This window comes from Lolium perenne, chromosome 7 (genome assembly GCF_019359855.2).
Source record: "Lolium perenne isolate Kyuss_39 chromosome 7, Kyuss_2.0, whole genome shotgun sequence".
NCBI lineage: Eukaryota > Viridiplantae > Streptophyta > Magnoliopsida > Poales > Poaceae > Lolium > Lolium perenne.
In genome coordinates this window covers 104,697,842-104,710,250 of record NC_067250.2, presented here as the reverse complement: position 1 = coordinate 104,710,250, position 12,409 = coordinate 104,697,842, and the positions used below count along the sequence as shown (strand labels likewise).

The 12,409-nt window shown below is 45.8% G+C and overlaps 1 protein-coding gene across 1 annotated transcript; it reads right to left on the bottom strand.

The window, feature by feature from the left end:
• Positions 1-778: 778 nt before the first annotated feature.
• LOC139833486 (uncharacterized) lies at positions 779-3,435 on the bottom strand. Its single transcript, XM_071823782.1, has 2 exons — positions 1,141-3,435; positions 779-1,044 (listed from the first exon to the last, which is right to left on the bottom strand). The coding sequence occupies exon 1, from the start codon at positions 3,196-3,198 to the stop codon at positions 1,282-1,284; it is 1,917 nt and encodes a 638-aa protein (XP_071679883.1). The 5' UTR covers positions 3,199-3,435; the 3' UTR covers positions 779-1,044; positions 1,141-1,281.
• Positions 3,436-12,409: the final 8,974 nt, after the last annotated feature.

Below are 12,409 nucleotides of genomic sequence, written 5' to 3'. Positions count from 1 at the left end.
GTGGGTCTTGTAACACCGCGAGAAAAATCGCTTCTTTAACTTTCTTCTCACTAAAAGGAGATGTTAAGCTAGCTTTATCCTATTGAAATAGTTGACGGATATCACCAGTGACCTCCTCATCGAAAATGAAGAACCAAACTACTTCTTGTAGTAATGCAAATGATCATAAACAAATCATGAAAGATGACAATGATAATCCAATCATTGTCCGCAAGAGTTTGGTGGATTTTTTAGCCAACCCCATAGCTATACAACAAAAAAAACCATTTGCCATACATAGTTGCGAGGAAAGCAAGATTTAAACTTGAGAATCCACTTCTCAGTAAATTAATGAGCATGTAATATACACAGATCATCGGGATGAAATGAGAAGTACATGATTCTAAACTAAAAAGGCAAAAAACTATAGGAACAAGAAAGGTACAAGTTAATGATAGTTTAACATCATTAACAAGTTAATCTTCCAGAAATGTGTTAAGAGTTCCGGCCGGAACCCGTTTGGTCGAGGGGCCTTATTATGCCCAATTTGCAAATCGCTTCTTTAACTTTCTTCTCACTATAAGGAGATTTGAAGCTACCTTTCTCATGTTGGAATAGTTGAGGGATATCACCCGGGACTCCATCATCCAAAAAGAAGAACCAAACTACTTCTTCCTGTAGTAGTGGAAATGATCATAAAGATAACAATGAAGATCCAACCATTGTCCACAAGAGTTTAGTGGATTTTAGCGAGCTCCATAGCTATACAACGAACAAATAAACCATTTACCATACATAGTTGAGAGAGAAATAAGATTTAAACTTGAGAATCCCCTTCTCAGTAAATGAGTACCGTAATGTACACCGACCATGAGGATGAAAATGAGTACATCATGCTAAACTAAAAAGGAAAAAAAAAACTATACCACCAACAACAGGAAAGGTACAAGTTAAATGACGAATCAACATCATATCCTACAAAACCTTGTCATGTCTGTCACAAACGCAATCAATGGCCTCCAGTGTCAATGCCCTAGTCCCCAACCCAGTTGGCAAGAGTGTCACCTGAAATGATAATCACACAGATTGCTACAAACCATTGACCTATGTATGTTGGGATCAAAGGGGTCAAGGAAAGTATAGGCAAAATTAATTAAGCACCTGAAGTGTATATACACACATTGCTAGGCAGATGTGAAGGAGGAGGAGTCAGCTTGCTGTGTTCTTCCTACGTACATGCATGCCGTGCCAACAGCATCTCTGATCTGCAGCGCGCGGGTGGGTGGATGGATGGATTGGTCCTCAGTGGTAACCTTTTGCTCCTCTGGATTGGTATAGCTCCATCCTGATCTTGGCCTCCGGTAACAAGTTGTCGATCAACGGGTCCTGCACCATGTAGGCCTGCTTGGACGCCCACTCCAGCACGGTGAGGATCTCCGCCTGCACGAGGTCCTCGCTGTCCGGGACGTTCTGCGCGATGTAGCACACGAGCAGGAGCGCCGCCACCTGTACCACCTGCTCGCCGAAGTAGACCAGCTGGACCAGGTGCTTGGCGCCGCCGGCGTTGATGATGGCCTTGGAATGGTCCACGTGTAGGTAGTTCTCCGTGCAGGCGAACTTGGTCAGCGCCACGGCGGCCTCCTTGGAGACGTCGGACTCCCGCTCGTCGAGGAGGTTCACCAGCGGGCCTATGATCCGGGTCTCCGTCGCCCGGAAGGTTCTCGACAGGCACCCCAGCGACATTATGCAGGGGATCAGGAGGTCGTCGTACTCCCCTTTCGTGACGACGCGGAGGAGCTGGTCGACGACGGCGCGCGCCGCGGGGGACGTAGGCTTGAACGCCGACCGCCGGAGGTCCGCGTTCTGCTCTGCGACACGGCATATTTCCATGAGAGCCAGGGCGGAGTTGTACTGCACATCGGGGACGCCTTTCTCCAGGAGGATGGAGAAGCAGAGCAGAGCCCTGGACTCGGTGATGTTCTTGCACACGGCCGGGTTGCCCGTAGCGAGCTGGCACAGCGCCCTGGCGGCGTTGGACTTCATGTACGCCTTGGTCTCCTCGTCCTCGTACTCCCTCCCTCGCGTGCTCGTCCCCGACAGGGACACGTTGTGCTGCTTCGTCCCGGCCACGCTGCCGATGCTCGCGGCGGCGCTTGCGGCAGCAGCGCTTGCGGTGGTGGTGCCGCTTGAGCTGGTGCCCCCACCGGCGCTTCCGCCCGCGGTAGGCTTCGCCGCCAAGTTGGCGCCGGCGTGCTCCGCAGCGTCTAAGGCGTCCTGATGCGACGCGTGGTTGCCGCTACCCTTCCTGTCCATGAGCACGGAGTGGATGGACATCCTGGAGGCGACGGCGTATTTGGAGTGCTCCTGCACCGTCTCGAATGCGAGGTGGGAGACGAGCAGGCGGATGACGTTGCTCTGCATGAAGGCGTCCTGGCATTTGGGGTGGTTGGTGGCGAGCTCGGACACGGCCCACGCCACCATGCCCTGCACCTTCATGGGCGCGTCCTTGAGGATCTTGGAGAAGGCGGTGCAGACGCCGGCGAGCACCATGAGCTCCACGCACTCCGGGTCGCGGCCGAGGAGGCCGATGGCGAGAGCGGCGTTCTCCTGGCCCTCGGGGCGGCCCTCCTTGATGAGGCGCAGCAGCGGCGGGACGCCGTCCTCCTCGATGATGAGCCTGCCGTAGCGGTCGTTGTCGCGCGCAAGGGAGACGACGCTGGCCGCGGCGTCGGCGCGGGCTTCGGAGGTGCCCGTGTAGAGCACGGCGATCTGCTCCCAGATGAGGAAGAGGATGGGCTCGTTCTGGGCTATTGGTGGCAAGCCAATGTGGTCGTCGAGGTCATCGCCGGCATTGGCGTAGTTGGACACCCGGAGGATCCAGGAGAGGTCGCCGAGGGAGTTGTCGAGCTGGTTGGATGTCCTCTTGAACGAGCCGGCGGGGATGATAGTGAAGACGCGGTGGACGATGCCGTGGCCGCGGCAGCGGTCGAGCAGCAATGCGGCCTTGTCGAGCGCCTTGCCGGTGTCGTCGAGAATTCGGCGGGCGGGGCGCTCGTAGAGGTCGGCACGCGCGGCCTGGCGGAGGAGGGAGGCGAGGCGCTCGACCTTGGCCTTGAGCTCCAGGCACTCCTGCCGGTTTGTCTGCGCCTCCTCCGCCCACTTGATCACCTGCTCCGCGACCTGGATCGGCCGCGCCAAGATCGCCTTAAGGTCGTCCATCCTGCGCCGCCGCGGCCCCGCCCCCTCCTAACCACCCGTCGATCAGCGGAGCAATGTCGAGAGAAATTGTCGATCTCTCTGGGTTCCCGGTTCCGGCCGTCCTCCGGCGGCGGCGGCGGGGAATGGGGAATGTGCTAATTTAGCTTCGTTTTTTTGGGCACGGAAATGGAAGGGAGCGGGAGCGCAGGGGCGCGACATGCGAGGGATGAGGCGCGAGCTCCTCCTGGCCGCCTTGATGGCTGGATGGGAATGGGAGAGGACGCGACGGCGGTTTCCTTTCTTCCTCTTCCTCTACCCTTTTTGGGCGTTTCATTAGAGGCCGTTAGATATGAACTGAATGGCCATTTTCTTTCTACAAAACACAGCGATCAAGCTTGAATCTGCGGCAATGAATCTAAGAAGTTTCTGCGTTTCAGACAGACCTGATTGCTCTTTCGAGTTAAGGATTGATTGGTCATGGCTGTATATCCGTGGCTAATGGCTGACAAGGATTGTGAATTTGTATGGTACCTGTAGAGGGATCGATGTCTTGATTGGGTGCATATTCTTTCTTTATTTTGAAAATGCAGCTTTAATATATTTTTAAAAGTTAAAAATTTCAAACAAAAACTCATGTGTACATTTTACATCGTACTTGTGCACAAAATCTTTCCATAAATCAACTTGTCGTTTGGACTATGTAAGAAACAAAAAAAAAATCATGCTAAAAATAATGCTTTTTTGTGAAATATGTTTTCTCTTTTTTACATCGAAAAAAAAATCGTTTTTCGCGAAACTGTACGAACGCACATAGGTTGTCGAGATGTACATGCTAATTTTTCTGTTGGAATTCTTTTACAATCAGAAATATGTTTTTTTTTGGGTGGAGGAGGCATATGCACCCGAGAGCCGAATTGAATTTTCACTACTAGTAGCCAATTAGTGATGTGTGGGTTGAAGGGGAAGTTAAACTCTCCTTTAGAGGATGTTTCAATCAAAAGATAACGGGCGTTGGGAAGAATTAGTTTCAATTGTACATGATTTGGTGTTCACTGACGAGGATGATATCTAGGGGAGTTGGGCGTCGTCGCGTGTCAAGTTCTTCGCGTGGCTCCTCGTGCAGTCCAGAGTGCACTCGAGGGACCTCCTGCTCCGAAGACGGTCATCACTAGGGAGGAGGCTGGTTGCCCCTTGTGCCCTTGCATGTTGTAGATGGCCAAGCATATGGTCCTCCAATTTCCACACGTAGTCGGGCTCTGCTTGATGATTGGTGTTGTCGTGCCTACATCATCGGTCTTCACCTCCCGTTCCCTCCGCCGTAGGTCTCATGCGAGTGTAGCTGACATTTATCCTTCTCTGCTGCTGACATCTGTGAAAACAGTGTAGCGCAATGGTTTTCCGCGAGGTTGTGTTGTCCCTCACCTTCACCTTGAAGCTCTGCCGTGACGATGTGTATCTATGGCAGGCACGTATCCCCATCGAGCACCGTCCATCTGTGGTGGCTCGCTCGTGTGCTTGTGTGACGCTGTCACGTCTCCCTTTCTCTGCTCTTATGTCATGTGAGAGCCTCGCCCCCTCCATGTGTAAACCTGATACTCTTTAGGTAAAAAATGAATGTCGATGCATATTTTCATGAAGATGTTTTTACAAGACCGATTGGAGCTAATCTTCGAGTCTTTCATGGTTCCTTTGGGGCGACATTACTAGTTACCTCCCACACATGTAGCATCCCCCGTGATGGTGAAATCTTTGGCGAATAGGATGGATGCAACAATGTTGCAGTTGAACTGGTGTAACATCCCAAGTTTCAACCAAATAAATAAAGAGATGGAATTTCAAATACTCAAAATTCACAACTAACAAAAACCTTTGTTATGCATCAAGTGCTACATATAGTTTTATGCATAGTGTGCATTCTTTCTTGTGTGCCTTTGCCATGATGGATGTTTATGTGGTGATCAATGGAGCTTAAACCCTAATGCATGATCATAGCAACCCAAATAGAGTGAAATAAAGAAAGAGAGAACAATACTATATTCACTCACATACACATTTGGCCAATTATGCAAAACCCTAATCAAGGCCACCATTGCTTGCTCTCTTGGTTGTGAAACACTTATATATCAATAACAAACACAATTGCATCAAAGAAACAAGAATCAAATCAAAGGAAAATTCAAATTTCACTTACATATGGTAATGGTCACTTTGCCCCTTTTTAATATCATGTCCACTTTGCACCCCTGGATTAGAAGATTTCTAAACCAAAACCCCTCACTTCTTTCCATCTCATCCAAGACCTTGTCAAGTTCAACATTTCTTGTGTTGACCATTATGGTTGACTCTGCCTAGTTTGACCAGAATAAAGGTGACAAGCGGAGACTTTGAAACAAAGGGAAGATTATCCCAAATTTGAAACTTCGCAAACTTGCACCAAATTGACCACCACCACCACCATTCTACTCCCATATTTATTCAAAGCAACTCCACCAAAAAGAATTTCAAAATTCAAAGAAAAGTTTCATGCGGCCATACTATCGAACACCTTGCGGGCAGAATTTCAGTTTTAACACACACCCTTTTATCCACCAGTTTTTAGCCTAAATCACTTTTGGTTTGTGATCATTGTGATCCTCTACACCCCCCGCATCACTGCCAGTACATGCCCTTGATGAAAAAAGCCTGTGGAGAGCAAAAACTAACCATGCTGTGCACCATGCCAACACACATGCACTCAATCTCTCTGAGCCTCCCCTCTCTCTCTAACCTTGTCCTGGAGAATCTCCAAGCCTTGCTGATCATCACGGTGCACGGACCTGGCACGCGAGAGGCTGGCATTGGCCAGGCCAGCACGCGTCCAGCACGCCCAGTCCATGCCAGAGGCATGCTCACCGCGTACTAGACGCGCCAGATCGGCGAGTCGTGCCGTCGCCTCCGTCCTCCCCTGCATCCCTACTTCTGCATCAAGCACCGCATCTACACCCTCTAGCTCGTAGACATTCTCAAATGCACGCGCATGCACCATCGCCGTCGTCCTCGTCGACTTTCGGCCGCCCGTACCGTGACAGACATCGCAGGCGCCCGATCGATCCCGTCGCCCTTTTTCAGCGCTGATACGTCTCAAACGTATCTATAATTTCTTATGTTCCATGCTACTTTTATGATGATACTCACATGTTTTATACACATTATATGTCATTATTATGCATTTTCCGGCACTAACCTATTGACGAGATGTCGAAGAGCCAGTTGCTGTTTTCTGCTGTTTTTGGTTTCAGAAATCCTAGTAAGGAAATATTCCCGGAATTGGACGAAATCAACACTCAGGGGCTTATTTTTTCCACGAAGCTTCCAGAAGACCGAGGGAGAAACGAAGTGGGGCCACGGGGCGCCGCCACACTAGGCCGGCGCGGCCTAGAGGGGGCCCGCGTGGCCCTAGCGTGTGGGGCCCTCGTGACTCCTCCGACTCCGCCCTTCCGCCTACTTAAAGCCTTCGTCGCGAAACCCTCTGTACCGAGAGCCACGATACGGAAAACCTTCCAGAGACGCCGCCACCGCCAATCCCATCTCGGGGGATTCAGGAGATCGCCTCCGGCACCCTGCCGGAGACGGGAATCATCTCCCGGAGGTCTCTTCATCGCCATGATCGCCTCCGGATCGATGTGTGAGTAGTTCACCCCTGGACTATGGGTCCATAGCAGTAGCTAGATGGTTGTCTTCTCCTCGTTGTGCTATCATGTTAGATCTTGTGAGCTGCCTATCATGATCAAGATCATCTATTTGTAATGCTACATGTTGTGTTTGCTGGGATCCGATGAATATTGAATACTATGTCAAGTTGATTATCAATCTATCACATATGTTGTTTATGTTCTTGCATGCTCTCCGTTGCTAGTCGAGGCTCTGGCCAAGTTGATACTTGTAACTCCAAGAGGGAGAATTTATGCTCGATTGTGGGTTCATGCCTCCATTGAATCTGGGACAGTGACAGAAAGTTCTAAGGTTGTGGATGTGCTGTTGCTACTAGGGATAAAACATCGATGCTTTGTCTAAGGATATTTGTGTTGATTACATTACGCACCATACTTAATGCAATTGTCTGTTGTTTACAACTTAATACCGGAAGGGGTTCGGATGATAACCTGAAAGTGGACTATTTAGGCATAGATGCATGCTGGATAGCGGTCTATGTACTTCGTCGTAATGCCCTGATTAAATCTCATAGTACTCATCATGATATATGTATGTGCATTGTTATGCATTCTTTATTTGTCAATTGCCCAACTGTAATTCGTTCACCCAACATGCTATTTATCTTATGGGAGAGACACAACTAGTGAACTGTGCACCTCGGTCCATTCTTTACATCTGAAATACAATCTACTGCAATTGTTCTTTACTGTTCTTCGCAAACAAACATCATCTTCCACACTATACGGTTAATCCTTTGTTACAGCAAGCCGGTGAGATTGACAACCTCACTGTTACGTTGGGGCAAAGTACTTTGATTGTGTTGTGCAAGTTCCACGTTGGCGCCGGAATCCCTGGTGTTGCGCCGCACTACACTTCGCCGCCATCAACCTTCAACGTGCTTCTTGGCTCCTACTGGTTCGATAAACCTTGGTTTCTTACTGAGGGAAACTTGCTTCTATACGCATCATACCTTCCACTTGGGGTTCCCAATGGACGTGTGCTTTACGCATATCAAGCTAAATTTCTGGCGCCGTTGCCGGGGACCTGAAGAAAAGTTACACCACAAAGATTTCTATCTCCCACGTCAACTGCACGCCAGCAGCTAAATTTCTGGCGCCGTTGCCGGGGAGATCAAGACACGCTGCAAGGGGAGTCTCCACTTCCAATCTCTTTACTTTGTTTTTGTCTTGCTTTATTTTATTTACTACTTTGTTTGCTGCACTAAAACAAAACACAAAAAAATTAGTTGCTAGCTTTACTTTATTTACTGTCTTGTTCTCCATATTAAAAACACACAAAAATTAGTTACTTGCATTTACTTTATTTACCTTTTGTTTATTTCATCATGTTTCCTCCTAAGTATACTCTAAAAAACATACCGGTAGGACGAGGGTCTATAATTGGAAGAGATAATATAGAAGATTTTTTCACTCATGTTAGTACATCTGAAGATTTTTAAGATAGACACTTGGTAGAACTTGCTCCTACTTATGAAATTGCTGCTGCCTCTTTAGTACACATGTTGGAAACTAAATTTGTTAATCTCAATCCTATAATTCAGCATATGTTTCTTACACTCTCTGATATGGAGGAAGGAGAAAAGAAATATTTTGTCATAGAAACCCTTCTTAAAGAATTTGGTGGTGTAGCAATAGAGGTTAGAAAAGTCTTTATTAAATATAAGATGCTTGGCTCTTACACCAACTTTGCTAGTACCCTTGAAAAGATGGACATTGATAGAATAAAGTACACTAATAATGTTAATGATGGAGGGGAGATTAAGACATCAATACCTTGCAAGCTCCTAGGAATGCATGAAACTCTAGAAAATAACTATGGTTGGCTTGTTCCTGAAAATTTGTTTGATGAGAATAGCGATCCTAAGAATAATGAAAAAGGAGCCTCTGAAACTTACATAGATAAGATACAATGCATAGTTGAGAAAACTCCAAACCCCTCTGTCGATGCTTCATCTCTTGATAATACTTGATTCACACTTTCTGCGCCTAGCTGAAAGGCGTTAAAGAAAAGCGCTTATGGGAGACAACCCATTATTTTACTTCAGCACTTTTGTTTTATATTTGAGTCTTGGAAGTTGTTACTACTGTAGCAATCTCTCCTTATCTTTATTTTATTGCATTGTTGTGCCAAGTAAAGTCTTTGATAGTAAAGTCAATACTAGATTTGGATTACTGCGCAGAAACAGATTTCTTGCTGTCACGAATTTGGGCAGGGTTCTCTGTAGGTAACTCAGAAAAATCTGCCAATTTACGTGCATGATCCTCAGATATGTACGCAACTTTCATTCAATTTGAGAACTTTCATCTGAGCAAGTTAAGTGCCCCATAAAAATTCGTCTTTACGGACTGTTCTGTTTTGACAGATTCTGCCTTTTATTTCGCATTGCCTGTTTTGCTATGTTTGATGGATTTCTTTGTTCCATTAACTTTCAGTAGCTTTGTGAAATGTCCAGAAGTGTTAAGAATGATTATGTCACCTCTGAATATATGAATTATGCACTAACCCTCTAATGAGTTTGTTTCGAGTTTGGTGTGGAGGAAGTTTTCAAGGGTCAAGAGAGGAGGATGATACAATATGATCAAGAAGAGTGAAGAGTCTAAGCTTGGGGATGCCCCCGTGGTTCATCCCTGCATATTTTAAGAAGACTCAAGCATCTAAGCTTGGGGATGCCCCCGTGGTTCATCCCTGCATATTTTAAGAAGACTCAAGCATCTAAGCTTGGGGATGCCCAAGGCATCCCCTTCTTCATCGACAACTTATCAGGTCACCTCTAGTGAAACTATATTTTTATTCAGTCACATCTTATGCGCTTTACTTGGAGCGTCTGTTTGTTTTTATTTTTGTTTTGTTTGAATAAAATCGGATCCTAGCATTCTTTGTGTGGGAGAGAGACACGCTCCGCTGTTGCATATGAACACATGTGTTCTTAGCTTTATTCTTAATGTTCATTACGAAGGTTGAACTACTTCGTTCATTGATATATGGTTGGAAACGGAAAATGCCGCATGTGGTAAATGGTATAATGTTTTGAATAATATGATACTTGGCAATTGTTGTGCTCATATAGATCATGTTTAAGCTCTTGCATCATGTACTTTGCACCTATTAATGAAGAACGACATAGAGCTTGTTAAAATTTGGTTTGCATGATTGGTCTCTCTAAGTCTAGATATTTTCTGGTTGAGGTGTTTGAACAACAAGGAGACGATGTAAAGTCTTATAATACTTACAATATGTTCATATGTGAGTCTTGCTGTACCATTTATACTTGAGTTTGCTTCAAACAACCTTACTAGCCTAGCCTTGTATTGAGAGGGATTCTTCTCGTGCATCCAAATCCTTGAGCCAAAAACTATGCCATTTGTGTCCACCATACCTACCTACCACATGGTATTTCTCTGCCATTCCAAAGTACATTACTTGAGTGCTACCTTTAAACTTCTATTCTTTGCCTTTACAATACATAGCTCATGGGAAATAGCCTTAAAAACTATTGTGCTGAAGAATATGTACTTATGTGTCTTATTTCTTAATAAGTTGCTTGTTGAGCGGTAACCATGTTTCTGGGGACGCCATCAACTTTTACCTTTGTTGAATATCATGTGAGTTGCTATGCATGTTCGTCTTGTCTGAAGTAAGGGTGATTTTCATGATCAAATGGTTTGAGTATGCATATTGTTAGAGAAGAACATTGGGCCGCTAACTAAAGCCATGAATCATGGTGGAAGTTTCAGTTTGGACACAAATCCTCAATCTCTTATGAGAATTTTATCTGTTGTTAAATGCTTATGCATTAAAGAGGAGTCCATTATCTGTTGTCTATGTTGTCCCGGTATGGATGTCTAAGTTGAGAATAATCAAAAGCGAGAAATCCAATGCGAACTTTCTCCTTAGACCTCTGTACAGGCGGCATAGAGGTAGCCCCTTGTGACACTTGGTTGAAACATATGTTATGTAATGATAATCCGTGTTAATCCAAGCTAATTAGGACAAGGTGCGGGCACTATTAGTATTCTATGCATGAGGCTTGCAACTTATAGGATATCATATACATAACACATATGATTTATTACTACCGTTGACAAAATTGTTTCTATGTTTTCAAAATGAAAAGCTCTAGCACAAAAATAGTAATCCATGCTTCCCTCTGCGAAGGGACATTCTTCTACTTTATTGTTGAGTCAGTTTACCTACTTCTTTCTATCTTAGAAGCAAACACTTGTGTAAACTGTGTGCATTGATTCTTACATGTTTACCTATTGCACTTGTTATATTACTTTGTGTTGACAATTATCCATGAGATATACATGTTGAAGTTGAAAGCAACCGCTGAAACTTATATCTTCCTTTGTGTTGTTTCAAAGCTTTCTACTAAGAATTTATTGCTTATGAGTTAACTGTTATGCAAGTCTTATTGATGCTTGTCTTGAAAGTATTATTCATGAAAAGTCTTTGCTATATGATTCAGTTGTTTACTCATTGTCTTCATCATTGCTTCGAATCGATGCATTCATCTCATATGCTTTACAATAGTATTGATCAAGATTATGATAGCATGTCACTTCAGAAATTATCCTTGTTATCGTTTACCTACTCGAGGGCGAGTAGGAACTAAGCTTGGGGATGCTTGATACGTCTCAAACGTATCTATAATTTCTTATGTTCCATGCTACTTTTATGATGATACTCACATGTTTTATACACATTATATGTCATTATTATGCATTTTCCGGCACTAACCTATTGACGAGATGCCGAAGAGCCAGTTGTTGTTTTCTGCTGTTTTTGGTTTCAGAAATCCTAGTAAGGAAATATTCTCGGAATTGGACGAAATCAACGCCCAGGGGCTTATTTTTCCACGAAGCTTCCAGAAGACCGAGGGAGAAACGAAGTGGGGCCACGGGGCGCCGCCACACTAGGGCGGCACGGCCTAGAGGGGGGCCGCGCGGCCCTAGCGTGTGGGGCCCCCGTGACTCCTCCGACTCCGCCCTTCCGCCTACTTAAAGCCTTCGTCGCGAAACCCTCTGTACCGAGAGCCACGATACGGAAAACCTTCCAGAGACGCCGCCGCCGCCAATCCCATCTCGGGGGATTCAGGAGATCGCCTCCGGCACCCTGCCGGAGAGGGGAATCATCTCCCGGAGGTCTCTTCATCGCCATGATCGCCTCCAGATCGATGTGTGAGTAGTTCACCCCTGGACTATGGGTCCATAGCAGTAGCTAGATGGTTGTCTTCTCCTCGTTGTGCTATCATGTTAGATCTTGTGAGCTGCCTATCATGATCAAGATCATCTATTTGTAATGCTACATGTTGTGTTTGTTTGGATCCGATGAATATTGAATACTATGTCAAGTTGATTATCAATCTATCACATATGTTGTTTATGTTCTTGCATGCTCTCCGTTGCTAGTAGAGGCTCTGGCCAAGTTGATACTTGTAACTCCAAGAGGGAGTATTTATGCTCGATAGTGGGTTCATGCCTCCATTGAATGCAGGACGATGTAAAGTTCTAAGGTT

What these genes read in the sequence shown, in the direction of transcription:
- LOC139833486 (XM_071823782.1), bottom strand. Translation starts at nt 3,198, where the DNA reads ATGGACGACCTTAAGGCGATCTTGGCGCGGCCGATCCAGGTCGCGGAG.